The 23,005-nt window shown below is 36.0% G+C and overlaps 1 protein-coding gene across 17 annotated transcripts in view; it reads right to left on the bottom strand.

The window, feature by feature from the left end:
- Nucleotides 1–23,005, bottom strand: part of Btrc (beta-transducin repeat containing E3 ubiquitin protein ligase) — a 186,818-nt gene that overhangs the window by 34,778 nt on the left and 129,035 nt on the right. For 16 of the 17 annotated variants that reach the window (XM_046450111.2, XM_058581238.1, XM_046450113.2 and 13 more), the window contains one exon: nucleotides 298–529. In XM_046450111.2, coding sequence (XP_046306067.1) covers nucleotides 298–529 — 232 coding nt within the window. Of the gene's footprint in view, nucleotides 1–297; nucleotides 530–1,752; nucleotides 1,909–23,005 lie in introns of those variants that run through there. The other variant, XM_046450121.2, reaches the window with a different exon arrangement.

Below are 23,005 nucleotides of genomic sequence, written 5' to 3'. Positions count from 1 at the left end.
AACACATTACAAAGACACACCTCAAGTGTCAGATAACACCTCAGAAAATATTAATTTGGACCTACTGCATAGAGGTAAAAAGGGTGAACAGAAGGACACAAGATAAACAAAAGACAGGGGAAAAAGAGGAGTCCAATTTCTCTTGAATTTGATTTTTCTTGTATTTTTACCAAGAGGGTACAATTAAAGGACTTACTTTGTAAAAATCAAGCCAATGAAGACTTTAAAAAGAGAAATAAAAGGCTGAAGATCCAATTCTATAGCAAATTAATGGTTTGCAAATACATGTACACATACCTGGCAGAGCAGTTATGAAATCCCTTTGCAGCATAGGTTTAAGATATGAATTTATGTGCCCATGTTGGTAATGACACATTTGGGATATAAGATGTTCCACAAATTCAACTTGATCGGACTCTGACCACTGCTCAAAATATTTGACGCACAGTTCCTTTTCCTTTTCATAGCTTGCAGAGAGTTTCCGTTGCTTGGGTACGATCATACTGGAAGTGCCATTGGCAAGTTTTGTCTATGGAAGGGGAGGGATTAAAAGAAACATTAACAGTAAGTACTGAAAATGAGAGAAATATATATAATTTTCTGGTCTGGCATACTGTATTATGCCTTTATGATTGAGCCCACTGTTATTTTGGTGGTATTGGACATATGTGAACCACTATTACATAGAAAGCCACAGAAACACCACACTAAGGTGGTAAATCAGGTGTATTTCAGGAAGACAAGAAGAAAGAAAAGCAAATTAGCTTTTTGGGGGTGGTGCGGGTAGAGGGATACTGGGGATTGAACCCAGTGGAGCTTTTCCACTGATCTGTATCCTCAAAGATTTTTATTTTTTTATTTTGAGACATGGACTCACCAAGCTGCTGAGGATATCACTTAGTTGCTGAGGCTGGACTTGAAATTGAGATCTTCCTGCCTCAGTCTCCTGAGTTGCTGGAATATAGGCACGCCTCACCATGCCTGACTAATTTGCTTTTTCTTATATAAAGCAGCTATTGGATATTTAGACAATTACTTGCTCATAACTTAAATTTAAGGGTCAAATAAGAAATCTTCCATGCAAAGAAAGACCAATTAGTATTGTCAGACTGTGGTACCTTTGGACATAAACTTAAATAACACTCGCATGCTCAATCTACCCCTTTCCTTCCCAAAATTCTATCTTCACAGTCATCAAAATTATATGCCACAAAGTCTATTTTATTAATTAATTCATTCAGTAAGTATTTACTGAGCTTACACAGTGAGACAATCACTGTCCTTGGTGCTAAAAATATAACATTGAACAAAAAATGACAGTCTCTATCATCATGAAGTTAGAATCTAGTTTAGGAGGCACATTAAAAACATAAGCAAATAAATAGAAAATATAACACAGATAATGCTGTGAAGAAAAATAAAGCAGAACAAGGGGACAGGAAAAAAAAGGAGATGTTATGATAGGAAAAATTCTAAGATGGTCTCCCAAGATTCTTGTCCCCTGTTACATACATACCTTCCCCTTAGTTATTCAAACAAGCAGTGGTGTAGGTACTATTGTGATTAAAATAAGGACCCAAATCAGTTGACCTTAAGATAGGAAGATGAAGGGCTGGGGCTCAGTGGTAGAGCGCTTGCCTAGCATGTGTGAGGCACTGGGTTCAATTCTTAGCACCTCATATAAATAAATGAATAAAGGTCCATCAGCAATTAAAAAAAAAAAAAAAGGAAGATGACTCAAGTGGGTCTAACCTAATCCCATGAGGCCTTTCAATGCAGGGAGTTTTCTCCAACTGATTGCAGAAGAGGAAGGGAGGCATGTGGCAAGAAGAATGTGGTCAGCTTCTAGGAGCTAACACCAGCATCCCTGCTGACAGCCAGTGAGGAAGTGAGGTCTTCAGTCCTGCAATGACAAGTAACTGAAGCCTGCCAAAACAAGAATGAGATGAAAAAACTTTCCCCCAGAGCTTCCAGATGAAAACTCAGCCTAGCCAACACCCTGATTGATTTCAGCTTTGTGATACTGAGTAGAGAACACATCCATGCTGTGCCAGACTTCTGACCTACAGAACCAAAGCTAATAAAAAGATATTGTTTTAACTTGCTATGTTTATGATGATTTGTTATGTGGCAATTAAAAAAACAAGCTACCTGGTCAGAGTTTTCCTAAAGAGATGACATGTGAACTAAGGGAACTAGACATTTTGTTACTTGGGAGAACAACGGTCTAGACAAAGGTAATTTTGAGAGCAAGTCCTGGGAGGCAGTTTGACTGGCAGGGTCAAGAGGGCCTGGTATGGGCTGGGGTTGTGGCTCAGTGGCAGAGCACTTGCCTAGCACATGTGAGGCACTAGGTTCGATCCTCAGCACCACAGAAAAATAAATAAATAAAATAAAGGTATTGTGTTCATCTACAACTAAAAAAAAAAAAAAAAAAAAAAGAGGGCCTGGTGTGGTTCTCTTAAATGAGCAAGAAGAAATAAGGCTGAAGAAGTAGTTGAGCTTATCATCTAGGTCATTTAGGTGGTGCTAACAAATCTCCAACACATGTACCCAAACAATTCCAGTACTCCTTCTCCAAGAATGTTGCCCTTCCCAATAAGAGTAAAATTCATATCCTATCCTTCAAATCTGAACTTCAACTAACAGAATGTGGAGACAGTACCACACAGGAACTTCTAAGCCCACGTGCTTCTGCTTATTTCTTCTTAAGAGTTTTGAGCTACTATGTAAGAAAATCAGGCTGCCCTGCCAGAGGGAGTTGCAGAGGATGAAGCTATGCACAAAGACAGACCACAGGGAGAAGCACCCAAAAGCCAGAGAGTAAAAAAAGCACAGTGGAGGACCCTGTGTAGAGATTAGCATAAGGAAGCCAATTAAGAGACAACTTCAATAGTCCATGGAAGAGATAAATCTTTTGGACTAGTGTGGTAGCTACAGAGATGAAGAGAAATAATTGGGATTCTTTGAACATTTTGTAAGGCAGATCCAACTGAACATGTTGATAGATTGGATATGAGTATGGGAAAAGAAATGGAGTCAAGGATTGCACCCAAGTATGAAGCTGGAGGACACTAAGAGAAGATCATGAAAAAAGAAACTTGATTTGCTACTCTGAAAACAGTATGATTTTCTATAGAGGATAACCATAATTTAGTACAATTCAGCAGAGAAAGCCATGTTACTATCAAGTTCATTCTTGTTTAGACATATTGGATGTACCATTTATGAACCAAATTTGGATAATCTACTTCTGTTAATTAAGGCACTAGTGTGCTTTCTTTTTCTTTTTCTTTTTTTGCTTGCCTTATTTTCTAAACATTAAATCCTCTATCCAGACCTCTTTACAAGTGCTTCCTGATATACAACTGAAAGTGTATTTTCAAAAATGGCATTAAAGCCATTCTGTTTATAAGGCAAGAGCTGACACCTGTAAACAGCAAGCCCTCGTGTGCACAGTTAGAGTTTTTGTAGCACAAATGCCACTGTTGTCTATGATACAGACTAAAAATGATTAATAAGAACCTTGTTGGACATAGGCCTTGGGGAACTTTGGGGCTGTTTTTTGTGTAGGTTGTTGTTTATATCTCAGCAAAGAAAAGCTCATCAAATGTATTGTGAAAATTTGGAGAGCTAAGAAGCAGGTGAGTTTACAAGTGGCCAAATGCCACTTCTAATCCCAACAACCCAAACTCCTACTTCATTATTGCTTATATATTTTTTATCTCTTAAAAGGTGGAAATGGACCCAAATTGGGTGCTACCTGTGTAATGTTTTCTGGTTAAAGACCAGAAATGTCAGCAACAAAAAGTAACACTCAGCAAAATATATATATATAATCATGGGAGACATGCCTGCAGACTAATAGATAAAACTGCCTTTAGAACTTAAGTTTGGTTATCCTACTGCAGGAGCTAACATTCAGCTGTTTTTTATACCTTCCAGTGATTAAATCATGAATGAGATTTTAAAAAATTGGCTATTTGAAATGAGGAGTAAACTGAGATTTCACATATTTGTGAACTGTTCTGGGTTATCTGGCTAGTGTTACATTCTGGTCACTATCCCCTCAAAAGAGTAATTTTTTTTATAGAGAGACACACAGCTGAGATCCATTATCACCTTCCAATGAGCTACTCTTAATCATGACTCCATAATGTATTGTTTTAAAAGCTTTGGCCATGGAGTAAAAGACCAGTCTCAAATTCTAGCTTCTCAAAATACCGGCTGTGTAACATGGAATAAAAATTTGATCCTGCAAAGAATGGGGAGGAGTTCAGTTTTATCTTTCTATGTCTCTGTTTCCCTCATCTGTAAAATGTGGACTAATAATAGGACCTATTTCATTAGCTTTTTGTGAGGATCCAATTAAAAAACTTACGAAAAGCATGTTTAGCATATCACCTAGCACACAGCAAAGTGCTCAATATACCAATCTTCTTTTTGTGTGGAGCTGGGGATTGAATCCAGGGCCTCCCAAATGCTAAGCAAACACTCAAACACTGAGCTACATCCCCAGCCAAAATTCAACACTTTTTTTTTGGCAGTGGGGACTGAACCCAGGGGCACTTAGCCATGGAGTCACATTCCCAGGCCTTTTAAAATATTTTATTAGAGACAGGGTCTTATTGAGTTGCTTAGTACCTTGCTAAGTTGCTGAGGCTGGCTTTGAACTTGTGATCCTCTCCCTCGGCTTCTTAAACCACTGGGATTTACAGGCATACGCCACCGTGCCCAGCTTAAAATTCAACACTCCTAATGAATTTATGACACTGTTGGAGTTGAAATTAAATCCTTCTTTCTCGTTTTGTTTTATGTACTTTTTCATTTAATTTTTTATCAAAGTAAATGTGTATATATATATATGTGTGTGTGTGTTTATATATGCATGCATAATCTTAAGTGTACAGCTCAATGAATTTTCATGAAGTGAACATACCCATGTAGTCAGTACCGAGATCAAGAAACATCATCCCAAACCTCATAATGTCCTCGTTTTTGTCCTTTTTTAGGACACTAGCCATGCTAAAAGTAACCATAATACTCCTTTCACTTTTTAAAATGTGTTTGTGAAAACCAAGTACACAAAAATATACATAATACTTAGGAATAAAGTTTTACAAAATGTATAATACCTATAAACTATAAAACAATACTAAGGGAAATTTTAAAAAGATTTAAATAAATGGGGAGATATTATGTTCTTAAATTGGATTCAATATTGTTAAGATGTTCATTTTTTCTAAATTGATCTTCAGAGTTAGTACAATATCAATCAAAATCTTAGCAGGCAAATTGACACACTGATTTAAAAATTTTTTATAGAGATGCAAAGGATCTAAAATTAGCCAAAATCATCTTGAAAAATATAAAGAAGACGGAGAACTCATATTACTGAATTTCAACATGTGTAATAGTAATCAAGATATCGTGGCTTTGATTTAAGGACAAAAATCTAAATCAGTAGACCAAAATAGAGAGTCAAGAAACACAAATATCAAGAATGGCACGAAGATAATTCAATGGAGGAATAGATTGCCTTTTCAACAAATGATGCTGCAACAGTGAATATCCACATAGAAAAAAAAGAAAGAAAGAAAAAGAAAAAGAAACTCTTTGCTGATCTCACACCATATATAAAAATTAGATTAACTGGATCCTGGATTTATACCTAGGAGCTAAAACCATAAAGCTTCTAGAAGAAAACAGAAAAATATTGGTCCCCTTGGACTAGGCAAACATTACATAAGGGCACAAAAGCACACAAGCTTTTATGGTAATAAAAGAAAAAAGTTGACATATTGGCATGTGAAATAGCAATCCATGAATGATCAATTAGCATACAAAAAATTGTTCAACCTGCTTAGTCATTAAGGAAATGCAAACGACACTGTATACTACACACTTACCAGAATGGTTAGAATTAAAAAGACTAACAAGTATTGCAAAGAATGGGGAGGAATTCAGTTTCTCTCTCATTGCTGGCTGTAATGTTTAATGGTACAACCACTTTGGAAAATAGGTTCACAGTTAAACATATTTATGATATGATCTAGCCATGTTTTTTTTTTTTTTTTCGTACCCGAGATTGAACTCAGCACTGAACCAATGGGCCACATCCCTAGCCCTTTTTATTTTTTGAGACAGGGTCTTGCTAAACTGCTGAGGCTGGTTTTGAACTTGCAATCCTCCTGCCTCAGCCTCCACATCCACTGGGATTACAGGCATGTATCACCGCACCCGGCATTTCTACTCTTTAAGTATTTACCCTCCTAACATGAAATACAGTTCCACACAAAGACTTGTTCACTGCTGCTCTATTCATAATAATCCCACATGTAATGATACCAATGCCCATATCAAGAGATAAACTGATGAATTGTAATGTATTTATACAATGGATCTAGTACTCAGCAATAAAAGGAATGCATTAGATACACACAAAACGACAAGGATGAATCTCAAAAACATGCTGAATGAATGAAGACAGTCACAACTAAAATTAGCCAACATAATCTTGAAAAGAGTACATCTTTATGATTTTATTTACATGCAATTTTAGAAACAACAAATCTAAATTTTAGTGAGAACAGAGCAGTGGAACAGCATATGCCTGTAATCTCAGTGACTCCAGAGGTTGAGGCAGGAGGATTGTAAGTTGAAGGCCATCCTTAGCAACTTAGTGAGACCCTGTCTCATAATAAGATATCAAAAAAAGCTGGGGATATAGCAAAGCATCCCTAGGTTCAATCCCCAGTACCAAAAAACAAGCAAGCAAAAACCAAAACAAGCAAAAAGCCAACAGCACCAGTACCACCACCACCAACAAAAAACCAGATGTATGGTTGCTTTGGGATGGATGTGGGGGTGGCATTGACTGGGAAGGGTACAAGGGAACTTCCTATATTTTGATTGTTACAATCATATGCAAACTGAAAAAATTCATTAAACTGTATCCTTAATGTCTCTGTAATATTAATTTTATTTGTAACTAAGATATTATATTTGTCAAGAACTTTGAAGATAAAGGTCTTTGTTTTTAAGCCTCTTTCCTCTACAATTTTCTTTATTCAGATTTTTCTATAAACAAAAACACAGCAAAATTTAAATTTGAGAACCTCTGAAAATCCACAAGGACACAGTGAAAAAATACATTTATTAAAAAAAAAAACCAAAAAGCTGTATATGAAGAGTGTATGGGAGAGAGGGTAATGGTTATTGCTAGTGGTAGTATTTATTTGGCTTTCTCAAGAAAAGAATGATGAGTCAACCACTACTGTTCAAATGTCTAGGAACACTGCCAAACAGCCTCAGTTTAATGTAACACTAACTTTGTACTACCCCTGCACATCTCTTTTGCTGGACTGATGGACTGGATGGACAGAAGGAGGCAGGCAGGAAGGGAAGGAGGGAAGGAGGCAGCTGTTAGATGACAGTACACAAAATGAAAGGAGTTGAGTATTTATAGGACTGTCCTCCAGCTTACTCCTCAAAGGCTAAGGGCTAACATTATTTCCCCCTCTGAAAACATTACATGTACCACTTTTAAAACTGCCATGAATTTCTTTGAAGCTGCAGGAGGGGAAAATACACACTTGCAGACACCACTTGGCCTAACCACCACCACTGTAACATGAAATGTGCTACTGACTTTGCTAAATGTATTATGTACAGTTTGGAAAATGTATCATGGGCTGACCGAACTTGATGGTCAAACAAGTTACTTTTAGTTTGCATGTAAACCCTGCTTTAAACAAAACGAAAGATATGATAAGTAGAGAAAGAAAAATATTCTAGGCATAGGACAACATTTGGAATCACGGTTGCAAGGATTAGTAAGATGCAAATGATAAAAGACATCTAAAGGTTCTGCTTGGCTTTGAGAAGGGCTTTGAGAAATCCTCTGGCATTGAAATAAAATGAGCAAGGGCTGTGCTGGGGATGAGGATGCATTAGGAGAGATAGAACAAGAATTTTGAATAAGGCTGGAACTTCAACATTATCAATCAACCAACTGCCATTTATTGAGTGACTACTCTGTGCTGGGCATTTTACCAGGAGTAAGGGAAACATCAGTGAACAGGCACAGGAAGTTTTTTTTCTTGGGAAGAGTAATAGGAGGAGAACAGAAGAAGTATGTATCAGAAACTGATAGGGACTGTAAGAAAAAAAACAAGATAAATAGGGAGTGAATAGTGAAGCCTACTTTAACTGAGGTAGTTAAGACACAACCCTAAAGGGCAACGTGTGAGCTCAGATCTCCATGATGACAGTCTTGTGAAGATCTTGGGAAGATCCTTTCAGACAGTAAGAACAGCAATTGTAAAAGTGTGTTCAAGTGAAAGACAGAAGGAAGGCCACTATGGCTGGGGCACAGTGAATTATAAAAGGGAAAAAGCAGGTGATAAATGAGGTGGCCTCAGGGACACCGTAAAGAGGTAAAGAGTTTGAATTTCATCTGAGGTATAAAGGAGAGTCCCAGGAGGTTTGAAGTAGTCAAGTATGACATCATCTGATTTGTGCCTTAGAAAAATTAATACTAGCTCTCATAAAGAGAATGGATAAGGGTCTGGGGAAGTAAGGAGGAGGTAACAAGAACAAGTTGCAATACAAGAGGAAGGTAGACTAATGAGAAGGCTGATAAAACAATCTAGGCAAGAGGTGATGATGGCTAGGATTAAGAGGCAGATTAGCGAATGTTTGGAAGAAAGGTATTTTATTCTCACAAAAGAGGAAAGAAGAAAGGGCCTGTTGAGAATTGTAAGTCAGGGTTATAATATATATTTATTTTAGTATAATGATTTACTTTTTAAAAAATATTTATTTTTCAGTTGTAGTTGGACACAAAACCTTTATTTATTTATTTTTGTGTGGTGCTGAGGATCAAACCCAAGGCTAGGCAAGCACTCTACCGCTGAGCCACAACCCCAGTCCCATGATTTACTTCTTTATTAGAGCTGACCCTTGAGATATTTAGTCTGGTCCATTAACCTGAATGGGGACAAAATCAGAATTCTTACTCCCATGGCTAGGACAAACAAGGCAAAACTTGCCAGTTTTGAGACAGAAAGAGAGGAGATTTTAAAAGGCCTATTATACTGTATTCTTTCTAGGCTGCTGCCAGGTTTTAGCTAAACAGGAATCCAAAAACATTGCTTCTTCAAGTATTTTTCCTCTATTGCTTCCTTTGATTTCTTTGTAAAAGCATCTTTTAGGAAAAAGTCAACATTGTTTTGAATTAATTGAAAGGAAATGGGATTATCTACATTTTCTTTTTCTTTTCTTTTTTTTTTTAATACTTATTTTTTAGTTTACCGTGGACACAACATCTTTATTTTATTTTTATGTGGTGCTGAGGATCAAACCCAGCGCCCCGCGCATGCCAGGCGAGCATGCTACAGCTTGAGCCACATCCCCAGCCCCATCTACATTTTCATTAGGATGAAAAGAAGGACAAGCAAGCACACCTGGGGAAAGAGGTGGTGGTAGTAGGGTGGTCCAGAATAGCCAAAGAACTGAGGTAGAAAAGGAATCTATTGGCACCTGGGTCTCTTTTTACTAGGGAATTTCAAGAGCAATTGAAAAAATTTGTCCATACATTGAACAAGCAGAGAAAAGGTAATGAATGTTCTAAAGTGGGATCATAACTTCCAACATTCCAATTTTTAGTTCTTTCCCTTTTTTTTGGACTAGAAATGAACCCTGGGGGTGTTCAACCTGAGCTACATCCCTAGCCCCACCCCTTTTTTTTTTAAATCTTGAGACAGGGTCTCATTAAGTTGCTGAGGGTCGTGCTAAGTTGCTGGGGCTGGCTTTGAACTTGGGGCCTTCCTGCCTCAGCCTCCTGAGCTGTTGGAATTAGGTGTGGGCCCACCGTGTCCAGCTAATTTTTAGTTCTTAAGCGGGGGGGGGGGGCTTGTTACAATGACTAAGGATATAGCTCTGTACAGTGTTTGCCTAACATACATGAGGCCCTGGGTTCAATCCCCAGCACTACGAACAACAATAACAGGAAGACACTCTTGTTAACTTTCAGTGTTTCAAAAAGTAGTCCTTTATCTTTGTTGGGGTAGGGTGGGGAGTAGGCAGTCCAAATAGAAGAAAATGATGACTGAACATATAGAATCGGGCATAAAATTCAACAGAAGTAAACATTACATTTCTCAGTGGGATTATTGCATTAATATTTGAACAGCTTCTATTAAATATGGTTACATATTAGGTGAACTCATAAATATGTCAGATCTGATTAGTCAATGTGGAAGACAGGAAGGGGCAGATTTGTCAGCAGAGAGAAAGTTCACATTATGAATCTGACTGATTTCTAATATCCAACAAGAAAAAGCCTATAATCATTCCAATTCTTTTAAATAAAGCTCACTGGAAAATAAACTCACAATGTCCCAGTATATATGATTACTTAAAGACTAAACACTTGGCAATCTTTTTTTTTTTCCTACTGTTTACTATGAAGAAAGCCAATATAAAATTCACCAAAGTCAAAACAAAGTTACTTTGATTTCCTGATTTTTTAAATAGTTAAAAGGGATAAAATAATCATTTAACATTTTTAGGTTTCAAAACTGAGATTCTTGTTTTTATAGTGGGCTCCCTCATGCAACTTTATAGCTTCCAGGGTGATAGGTTCTTTTGTTCTAAACCAAGAAACTCACAGCAGTTTAATTTACTGCTACATTATTATAGCTACTAACTACACACACCTCCAAGGCTGGTAAACCCACTGATATAGACAGTGCCACCTTAAAAGGAATTTTGGATGGGTCCTAGTGAAGGGGGGGGAATAAAAGGACATAATGTTTAATTATAAGAAATGATTGAAATAGGCACAGACATACCCCGGGTGCCTCTGCACTGCAGCAAGCTCTAAACTTGTTATCGTTAATGGTTTAAATTTCACTGTGCTAATCATTTCAGGACACAAGCCTTTCTTGATAATCTAATGAATTATTCCAACATCCTTCAGCAAAAAAAAAAAAAAAAAAAAAATCCTCCATGACAGCACTAATTACAAGACGTTTTCCCAGTGCTTATGTAAAATATGACAGAGCAGCAGCTTAGGGAATTGCAGAAAACTGCTTCTAATTTCCACTGAGAAACTGACAAACACCTCTCTTTCATCTCTCCCAGCTCTCAAGTAAGATTTAACTTTCTCATTTAGTTAATTACCGAGTGAGGATCATCATTTCCCCGGATCGGAGCGGCACAGAGCCTTTATCGTGTTAACTTGTGAACTTGATCGATGGCTGCTGCTAAAACTTAATAACTTCACCCCCTGGCAAATTGTAAGATAAATATAATAGGAGAAACTCTGACAGTAAAAACCTGCCAGAAATGAGCGCTGTGTTTATGTTTCTTTGCAGGCAGCAAAAAAACAACCGACAGCTTATTACTGGTTGCGTGTTACTTATATTTAAAAGACTCCAGGCAGTTAACTTTCTACATACTGCTAAAAGTTTGCTCACAAGATGGGAAAAAAGCAGTAGTGTTGCAGAATTGGGGAAGTGAGAGAAGACAAAACAGGGAGAAGGGCAAACACAAGGGACAACATATATTGTGTATGATCTCTTAAAATGTCATGTTTATCATATAAAATGTCCAATCAGCATAAATAGGTATAAAAATCCTCTTAAAAATAATTCTGGCCTCCTAAAACATGATGTGAACTATAACTATGAGCAAAACAAGAGAATTCTGCTCATTCAAAATTTTTCAATGACTATGGGTCCATGTCTGAAGAATCAATTAACTACAGAATTCCTAGATCTCTTTTCAGCTAGAAAACCATTCACTAACTGCACCAATTAACTCTTTATGAAACGACTAGTACACTGCAGCAAGAAAAAAAATAAGTAACTTAGTCTAGAATGCTTCATTTAGTGTTTTTTGTTTTGTTTTGTTTTTTGTTTTTTTTTTTTGTACTGAGGATTGAACCCAGGAGTGCTGAACCACTGAGTCACATTCCCCAGCCCTTTTTTATATTTTGAGACAGGGTCTTGCTGAGTTTCTAAGTGCCTCACTAAATTGCTGAGGCTGGCTGTGAACCTGCAATCCTCCTGCCTCAGACTCCCAAGCTGCTGGGATTACAGGCGTGCACCACCGTGCCTGGTTCATTTAGTCTTATATTCATCTTCCTTATCTAGCTTAGTCAATCCAGGGACAGTATGATGAATGTTATCTTTTTGGTCAAATTTGAATCTGAGCTTGGAATTTTAACATTTAACTGTGACAGAGTAGATATTGTGACCTGCAGCATAAATGTTACACTTTTTATGACCAACAATACTAAGGACATCAGGCAAGATGTACCCATGAGGTATAATAACAATCAAATTGCTACTCGCCAATACCTGTTCTTCCTACCCCCAAGACAGGTAACAGGGAGAAAAAAGTTGTCAAGTTTAGCAGGGTGCAATGGTGCTCATCTGCAATTCCAGCTACTTGGGAGGCTGATGCAGGAGGATTACAAATTTGAGGCCAAGCCTGGGAAACAGTGAGACCTGCCTCAAAAAACAAAAAAGCGTTGGGGATTTATTAGCTCAGTGGTAGAGCCTCACTGGGTTCAATCTCCAATACAGTTAAAACAAAACAAAACAAAAAACAAAACAACAACAACAAAAAACGGGTGGGGGGTTAGACCTCACTTCTGAGACTTTATTTAATATCTATCATCCGTTGCAACAGAACCAATGAGCTAAATGAAGGCCCAGTGCTGCAGTCCAAGTGGCCTCTAATTTGCAAGTTGAGAGAATGTGGAAAAACAGAACATAATAGTAACAAACTCAATTCATATTCACTAGAGGATCAAATCTACTCCATTTTGTTTTCTTATAAATTCTACAGGGGTTAAAGCAACGACAGAACAATTGATTTCTTTTTTTAAAAAATATTTATTTATTTCTGTATCTTTAGTTTTAGGTAGATACATTAGTTTCTTTTTATGTGGTGCTGAGGATCAAACCCGGTGCCTCATGCATGCTAGGCGAGCACTCTACCACTAAGCCACCACCCCAGCCCCAATTGATTTCTTAAAAATAATATTTATGCTAGACACATTTTGGAAAATATGAAAAATACAGAAGCTTAAAGAACATAAAAATTGCTTATTCCATTATCAATAAATAGACAATGTTCACATTTTGTTGTGTAGGAATCTTTTTGGTCTTCTAAGAGAACTGCTGGTCAATCATTTGATGTATGTAGGGAAGGAAGGGTGTTTCTCTACTATCTATAAAATTCTTTTTCTAACATCAAAAATTAATCCCCGAGGGCTGGGGTTGTATGGTATAGTGCTTGCCCAGCATGTGTGAGGCACTGGGTTCAATTTTCAGCACCATATAAAAATAAATAAATAATGGTCCATCAAAAGTTAAGAAAAAATATTTTAAAAAATCTCCTTTACTGAATACCTTAGAGAAGATCTCGTCTTGGAAGAATACAGAATTATAGGTCACTGTGATTATGGAGAGGAAGAGGAAGAAAAGGGAAAAGGAGCAGAGAAGAGGGGAGTGGGGAGGTGATAAGAATGAGAAAAGAAGGGAGAGAGGAGAAGAGGCTGGGGCTGGTGAAGAAGGTAGGAGAGAACAACAAAAGTGACTGGAGATGGAGGAAAGGAGAATGGGACTAGGGAACAGGATGGGTGAGAGACCAGAAAAAAATGGAGGAAGAAGACTAACATATAGGTAGAAGAGTCATTGGGAAGAGGAGAGAGAGGACAGGCTGGGGAAGAGATGAGGGAGATGGCTAGAGGAAAGATGAACTAGGGAGTTAGGGGATAGAGTTTGGAAGGAGGTGAGGAGAGATGATCAAGAAAAGAATAATATAAAAGGAACCTATCATTACCAAGATGTCTGCTCTAAGAGAAGCAACAATCTTGCTGGACAAAAAGGTCCTCTCCCACATAATAAAAAATAAATTTGAAGAGGGAGAGGAGATAAAAACTATTTTGTTTAAAACCACTTCTTAATGTTTCAGGCAGAGTAATAAAGTTTAATTGTCTAGAGACTGGTTGCTTCTTCTGTATACCGTCCTCAGGTAGAGGTTACTCATCTGGATGTTAAATGATGTTAATATCACCGAAATAAAATTTCTGCAATAGTGAAAGTTTAAAGTAAGAGTCTTTTCCCCAACTTTCCCCTCACATCCTCCCTTTATTAGTATTAGCAGTTAAGTCCTACCATAAATAACAGGTAATGATGGAGGCATCACTTGCTACAGGAAAACAAAAAGACATGCTAAAAACACAATTAAAAAGTATATGGCAAAAATAGAGTTTTAAGTAAATAAAGGAAAAAACCTACCCTTTTCCTCCTCTAATACTTAGATTTATATGTTTATAGAAAGGTCTCAGTGACTTGGCAAAACTTGTTCCTAAAGAAAGCTTCATCTAAAACTTGTTTTTTTAAAGACAGGATTCTCAAGAAGCCAACTCAGCTTTCTAGAAGAAACTCAACTCTTTCCAAATGCTTGTTAATGCATGTTAAATGCAGCAAGAAATAATCCTATGAGGCAGCAGCACAGGCCTCTCTTAGCTGCAGTGAATGAAGTAAATGACTTGTAACTTCTGGAAGTCTTGGTTATCTGCAGGTAAAACTTTAATAACCCTTGGAGCATCAAGGGACTAAAGACATTTCTCTCTGGAATACTTTGGTAATTGTTTTCTTAATTTATCCAGGAACAGCTTAGTTTGGATGCAGCATCTGTTTTTTTAGCAGAGATGATCAAAATAAGTTGCTCAGATTTACATAAATTAGCAGAGTTTGGACTAAATTTCAAAAAACACAGTTGTTATATAAACTACATTTTTTAAAAAAGATGAAATTCTGGCCTTTCCTCTTTTTAATGACAATAAAGTTCTCAAGTCAATAACTGAGAGACCAAGACTGCTTTGCAAATTTGGAGAAATGTATTTTCCATAATAAGAGATTTATATGAAAACTAAGACCACAAGTACCACACTAAAGTCAGTCCAAATGTCCTTCTGTAGAAATTTATCTTTATGTAACAGAACATTACAAAAAATAAGCATGGTAGTAGGGATGTTCCTTCCCCTTTCTCACTCCCTCCTAATGAAATCTCTACTCTGCTCTGGCCCTGCATTTGATATTGCATCTGAGCCCTGGTTTTCTCTGTAAATATTAGTGCTCCACATGCCCCCAGCCCCTACCAGATCCCCACCCCTTTTAATTTTTCATTTTGAGACAGGGTCTTGTTAAATTGCTGAGGCTGGCCTTAAACTTGTCATCCTCCTGCCTCAGCCTCCCAAATAGCTGGGATTATGGACATGCATCACTGTGCATGGCATCTCCCAATGATTTATTATCAAGATTATAGTGGTTGTGACCAGACGACTACTCTTCTGTCAGTTTAATTTTCAGCATTATAACTTATAGCCTATTCTACATAGAAACGGTTTTCTTTCAGATTTGAAGGGCCATCAAGTGCCCTTAAGGTCAGAGTGGCATATTAGCTGTCATAATAAGTAATGAATATGGACAAGAACTGGGCCTCAATTTCCATTTGAAATAATTACGTTTCATTGGAAGTTACAAGTTCAATTTGTGGAATCAGCTTCTAGTGATAAAAATCTAGTAGGCCTACATCATAAGTAAGTATAAAAGTGGGCTGATTCAAAATATAAATGAACTAGGATAGTAGCAGTGAAAATCGGGGTAAGGGAAGCAAAAACTCAAGACGTTCTAGAAGATAGAGTCTTAAGAATAATACCAAGGAGCCAAGGCATTACTTATGGAAGAAGCAGAAGAAATTATTGTAAAGGTAGAACTGCATAGGATCAAGACCTGTGTTGGCTACATACAAATTACATAGGCCTGAGCAAGCTAGTTACCCTCTTGAAGCCTCAATCCCCACCCCACCAAAGATAAATACCACTTATGTCCTTATTTTCTAGTACCAAGAAATCATCTCAACAATTGAGACTATATATATCAGGACATTCCCACCAAACTGAAATTTTAAATGAAACTTCATGCCAAATTCTCTATGCTATGGTACTATGTATTGGGATACTTTACAGATATGCTAACATGTATGGCCACCATTAGCTAAAGAGATTGAGGACAAAAGAAAGAAAGAAAAAAAAAAAGAATACTTAAAACGTGTTTCAGATTATAAAAGCTCTAGGCACAATTAGAGGAAACTATAATTTAGGACAAATTGTGTGTGTGTGTGTGTGTGTGTTTCTCTCTCTTCATATGTATTTCAATATAGTTTAGAAAATATATACTGAGAATATTCCACACTTAAGTGCTATACTCGAGAATGCAAAAATAACCTAGGAAGTAAATACTGATAAGTTGATTCTAAAATTTATTGGAGAAATGCAAATCTTAAAGACTTACTACCAGAGTTCAAGATTTTGATAAAGACCCATACATATAATATGGTCATGTAGTTTATGACAAAGGCAACAATCCAATATAGTGAGGAATACACATTTCAATAAATGGTACAAGGTCAAGGAGAAATCACAATGAAAAAAAAAAATAGAATCCTTCCCTCTACCTCATACCATATACAAAACTCAAATGAATTGTAGATCTAAACATGGAAAGTAGAACAATAAAAATTTTAGGAAATATCTTCATGCCATTGGTGTAGGCATATTTTGTAAACAGAATGTAAAAACATTAACAATATAAAGCAAACATTAATAAATCAGACTCTATTAAAATTAAGAACCTCTGCTCATCAATAAACACCATTTACAAAGTAAAAAAGCAAGTCACAAAGAGGGAAAAATAGACTGATGCCTATATCACACAAAGGACTTGTATCCATAATTTATAAAGAACTCTCACAAATCCTTAAGAATACCTAAAACCCAATAGAAAAATGGGCAAAATATTTTAGCACACACCTCACATCCAAGAGGTTAATCAACATCAAAGAGAATAAACAAATATCAATGAGAATAAACAAATTATAATTATGTTCAATAATATGAATGGCTCTTAAAAATATTAAGTCCATGAAGCCAAATAGAAGAGGATATAAACTGTAATATTTTCATTTATATGAAGCTCAAAACAGTCAAAACTCATGTGTGGTGTTAGAATTGAGGATAATGGTTAAAAGAGGGCAAGAGTAAATTCTGGTAATATTTAGTTTCTTCTTAAAATCTGAATGGTGGCTATACAGGTGTGTTCATGTTGTGAAAATTCGCTAATTAAATTCCAGAACACTGTGCTAGGAAATGATTATGTTCATGCAAAAGGAAATAAGGGTGAATAAATTCCCATTTGGTTATAAACTGTCCTAAGCCTTATTTTCTGACATAAAGGAAACACAGTTTTCTAATAAAAACAGATTTAAATTTTTGCCAGAAAGAGCCTGAGCCTCTTTTCTTCACTCGCAACCCTATGGCCACATAGAGACAATTGTTCCCACATGCCACTACTCTGAACAAGGTTAGAGCTCCCTCTAGCACTTTTAACTAAGGAAGCACCACAGGCCCTTACAGAGCTGACACAGTTGTGGTGCTGCCCACGGTTAAATGCAATATGGTGATTTTTATTTTTAATTTGCTTTAATTGTTGCTATGATATGAATAATTAATAGGCTGCCTAAGCCAGTTTTGTAAAGTTCACAGTATAGAAAGCCAGAAGAGAAATATCTAGTTAGAAAGAAGGCTTAAAAATGGTTATAACTGCTATAATATTAGAGGATTCAGAATATTTATTCATGATTTGTGGCAACATTATGTTCCACCACCACCACCACTAACAACAACAAAAAATGCTACTAAAGCACCATCTACTAAAAAATCTTCCCAGTCCCATCTATTTTCCTCTTCATGGCTGCATAACCACTATACCTATAGTACTATATAAGAGCAAAGTAGGTCAGTGTTAGGAGAACCTTGCTCTTTGGTGGAAGAGAATAGGAGGGTTTGGCTGTAAACACTTAACCTAGTTCCATCCATTCTAAAACAAGTATTTGTCAGCTTTAAATAACCCCCTGGACAATACAGACCTATTCAACTTGAAGCCTGTATTCTTTCCCCACGTTTGGAAACTGCTTTCTTCACTGATACGGCAACCACTGGAACTTATGATATCAATGCCTTCATTCAACAATGTCTACTCATGTTTACGTATCAACAGAAAGTATAATTTAGATATCATATTGTACTCCTACACAATTCACACAGAATTTGAGCAGGTGTTAAAAGTTCAAAGATTAAAATACACACAACCACTCTGGGAATGCAGCCAGAAATAAAAGGGGTCTTATTTTTCATTGTTGGATTTCAAATCTTCCCACCCACTCTGAAAGGAACATTGCTTGTTTCAACACTTGTTAAAACCAACACACATATAAAACCAGCTAACTAATATAATAAGTCCCTTGAATCAAAGGAGAATAAGAGAAAACAAAAAGACTGTGAAGAGTCCCCTTAAAATTTAATTCATTTTGGGTAAGACTATTAGGTATTATTCAGAATTCTGTCTCAAGATTAAGAAATTATTTTCTGAGTGAAACAGTTTTATTAACCTTTTTAAAGCATATGTATCACTTAAAAAGTACATCCATAATTAAAGGAAGCTTTAGCAATTTCCAAAGGTAATTCTTATTTTGTTTTTCAGCATTAGAAATGAAGATGTAAACCAGTCAATATGATTTCCTTTCTCATTCTCTGGTTATGGACAAGCACCTTCTGTACAGACATCAGTTCTGGATCTTTCCTGTACATAATCCAAAGCCAAGATGCCAATTCACCACCTTAGACTGGTTTTGCATTATATCTGCTAGTCACATTATCATGGCCACACTCATTCTTAGAGCAGTTCAAACAAGGGGTAAAATATTATTTGAAAATAGTTATTCATTAACCTACTGAGAGCCTCAATCATGAGTTGCGCTTTTCCTAAGACAGGATTCGCTGCAGCTTCTCTTTCAATTCACCTAGTATCTGTTGGGAATTGTACATCATGAACTAGAAAAAGAATGACAGGTCTAAATTAACACAACAGGAATGTGATTGGATGCTGTTTCTTGCTTTCTCCATTTCACTCTCTTTTGTGGCATTCAAAGGCTTCAGAACCCTGGCATTAATTAAGCAACAGTTTTATTACACACAATCAAAGCCTGAAAAGAAACCCTAACAGACACCAAGAGGAGATTACCAGGTCAATTAACAATTATACTTTTGTGATTGCTAATTGAGGCATTTTTTTAATATTTATTTTTTAGTTGTTTTTTTTTTTTTAGGTGGACACAATATCTTTATTTTATTTTTTGTGGTGCTGAGGATCGAACCCAGTGCCTCTCGCATGCCAGGTGAGCGTGCTATCACTTGAGTCACAACCCCAGCCCCAAATTGAGGCATTTTTAATTTTTATCATCTCATGTAGAATTCTGGAAAGAAAAATACTATGAATGCAAGAGAAAAAAAACAAACAAACCTAAAATGTATTACCAAACAGTGGTTTTACACAACCAACTAACATATTTTTGTGATTTCCAAATCCTGGCCAATTGGTAGTGAATTGTTGACATTTAATTGACACCACAGAGAATGTTTTAAATAATCCTCCTTTTTGGCATCCTAATTTCTATATACTAAAATTCATAAACAGTGGTTGAAAACACAGGGCCATGAGCCAGACAGTATGGGCTCAAATGTCAGTTCTGCATCAGTTTCTTCATAGGTAAATGGGGTTATATTAAGTGCAAATGTATTTCAAACTACTAACTCAATGTCTGGCACACTATAAATATGCAATAAATAAAGGTGCAAAAAGTTTATCAAATTTGATGACACAATCTCTGGATTTTAGTACTTTAAAAAATGTATTTCAGGGCTGGGGATGTGGCTCAAACGGTAGCGTGCTCACCTGGCATGCGTGCGGCCAGGGTTCGATCCTCAGCACCACATACAAACCAAGATGTTGTGTCTGCCGAAAATTTTAAAAAATAAATATTAAAAAAAACAATTCTCAAAAAAAAAAGTATTTCATGGGCTGGGGATGTGGCTCAAGCAGTAGCATGCTCACCTGGCATGCTTGTGGCCTGGGTTCGATCCTCAGCACCACATACAAACAAAGATGTTGTGTCCGCCGAAAACTAAAAAATAAATATTTAAAAAAAAAATTCTCTCTCTTCCTCTCTTTAAAAAAAAAAAAATGTATTTCACCACCTGTAATCCCAGGAACTCAAGAGGCTGAGGCAGGAGGATCCCAAGTTCAAGGCCAACCTGGACAACTTAGTAAGACCCTGTCCCAAATTAAAAAAACTAAAAGGGTTGGGTATGTATCTCAGAGATAGAATGCCCAGATTTAATCTCCAGTACCACAAATAAACAAAACATATTTCACATTTTTTTGTGTGTTAAGTTAGACTCAACAAATATAATTTGAGAATCTACTTTATGCAAGTGAAAATTAATCCTATATGAACTCTACAATGAGACAATTTACTTTTGCACACAATTTGCCTTTTACAAGTAACATATATTCAATTGTGGAAAAGCAGGGAGTAATTAATAATTGGAATCCCAAGCTTTGACATGTTAAGAGCACCAAATAATGGTATTAATTTGCAGTCAACAGTAACCTAAAGAGCTAACTGAAAAATTAGCTACATAAGAAAGACTCCCACTTACTTACCCTTAGTGCACGTTTTATTAAAATGTTGAGAGAGTGGCTCCCTTAGTGCCCTAGGTTAGATTTACTCAAATTTATATAATTCAGTACTCATACCTTTGAAAAGAATACCATATCCAGAAAACTGTATCATTGCAAATGGAATCTACTGCAATCTGAATACCTTAGGTGTATATATTTAATCTATCTTTTGGAGGATATAGCTTTTAAAAATATTTTTTAAAAGCTATATTTCATGGACTTAATAAATTTCAGAAACCACATCTTCTTTTTATTATCCAGAGAAAAAGTTAAGGAAAACTTCTCCAACCTATCAATGTTAAAGTCTAAAATGAAACTGTATTAATTCCACAAAAAATAAATATAAAACAAGATACAAGGAAACTGATTTTTTAAAAGTTCCCTAATTAAATTATCAGGTTTATAACTCTAAGAACAAGAGAAAAAACACAAACGAAAAATTAACCTCACACATAGATGTAAATAAAGCCACTCTTTAGGTTGCCCATTAATCCACAAGTGGCATATTCATCTTATTTACAGTATTATACCCCCTGCCAAGATATTCCATTACAGAGTCACGCTACAGACTCCATAGTTAACACTGTAGGAACCATTTCTTTTTAAACATAGTTTTCTTTCTATATTTCCCTTTTGATTTGCTCCCAGGCTTTAAAAAAAAAAAAATCTGTATACTTAAATTTCTTACATTATTTGTTATTTCTAGAAAATGTAGGAAAGTGATGTTTGAGGTTATAAAACATAATTATGTTCATTCTAGAAATATTTTAACATTCCTGTTTGTCACACAGCCTTAGTGCTCCATGTGAGCAAGTACTTCTTACATACTTTATAAGTCTGGAAATTTATGACACTGTCTTTCCACTATAGAATATCCAGGAAGTTAAAAAAAAAAATCTACAACAGTAGTACACATGTATGTATGTATTTTGTTTGTTTTCATGAACATATTTCACCTTAATCATTCATCCCTGTCCCAAGCCTCCTCTCTGGGACAGGATTTCCACATCCATCTAAATCCTGATACCTTCATCCTGTCTTCATAATCACCAAACCATCTAGAAGCATGAAGAGAAATATATTTACTAAAGGGTAATCAGATAGACATGGGCTTTGAACTTAAGAGAGGTTATTTTTAATTGACAGAATTAATAACCAAGCCCAAGTAGAAAAAACAATTTTTTTATGAAAGGAATATTAATGCATGCTTACACTGCAAATCCTGACATACAAGATATCTGTTTTCCAAAATAAAGTTAAAAATAATTACTAAGGAATGAGTCACCACCTTGAAAGGTTGTCTAATAATGTCCCATTCATTTTGTGAGAAGAATAATGTAATATGGAGTCATTGAGTCATCTTAAATACTTTACAGATATGTCTACTGTTTTTCATTTAAGTGATTATTATTGAATAAGCATTGAAAGTTATAAAATTATCAGCCTAGTAGCTTAGAAAAGAGAGAGTTGTTATAAAAACAGGCTCAATTTAACTTTAACAAGATTATTTTAACAACCAACAATAAAAAATTAAAAAAAAACCAAAAAACAAAAAAACAAGATTATTTTAAAAGCAGTAAAAGTGTGAGAGGTAGAGGGAAGATATTTAAAAAATAATATTTGTTGTATGTCAAAAGTGCTATATCAAAAGGAGTAGAGTTACAGATGCAACAATAATGGCTGGGCAGGGGAAAGCGGACTGGTAGAAGAAATGCATGGGGCCTCCAAATACTTCTGAAGGGCAATCTAGTAAGGACTCTCAAGTCAGAAAGACCTGAATTCAAAACTCACTCAACAACTTACAGATATGAAAACTTGGGGAAAGGTTCAACTTCTCTAAGATTCAGGTTCTTCATCCATAAGCTAGGGGTAACAGCCATCTCATCAGGTTCACATGAGTATTGAAATAGCTAACACAGCTGTGAATGGATAATTATGAATGTAATGCATTCCACTATTATCATGTATGTAAGGAAAAAAAAAGGAATTAGCTAACACATAGCTAGGACTATAAGGCCAAAACACTGGGACTCGATGAATACTGTATTCTACATCCTCCTCAAATTTTTGAGTGGCGCAAAACTAAAAGGAAGAAAAAAAGAAATAAATGTTTCCCATCTTTGAAGATACATGAAAAAGAAAATGGACATTTAAAAATCTTTATATGTAATAATATTCCAAAATAAAAAATGGAGGAGAGGGAAAAGGGAAGAAAAACTTAGAAAGGACTAAAATAGCTTCACAGAGTCAACTGGTTCTGTAATAAGAATTTTAAATAAAGGTGTGCTGGATGAGTTTCAAAGGACCAATAAATTTTCTCTAAGGTGACTCAATCATTA

Source organism: Marmota monax, unplaced genomic scaffold (genome assembly GCF_021218885.2).
Source record: "Marmota monax isolate L192 unplaced genomic scaffold, Marmota_monax_Labrador192_F-V1.1 WCK01_AAM20220418_F8-fsc00004, whole genome shotgun sequence".
NCBI lineage: Eukaryota > Metazoa > Chordata > Mammalia > Rodentia > Sciuridae > Marmota > Marmota monax.
The sequence above is the reverse complement of the archived record's forward strand: the minus strand, read 5'-3'. Positions and strand labels throughout refer to the sequence as shown.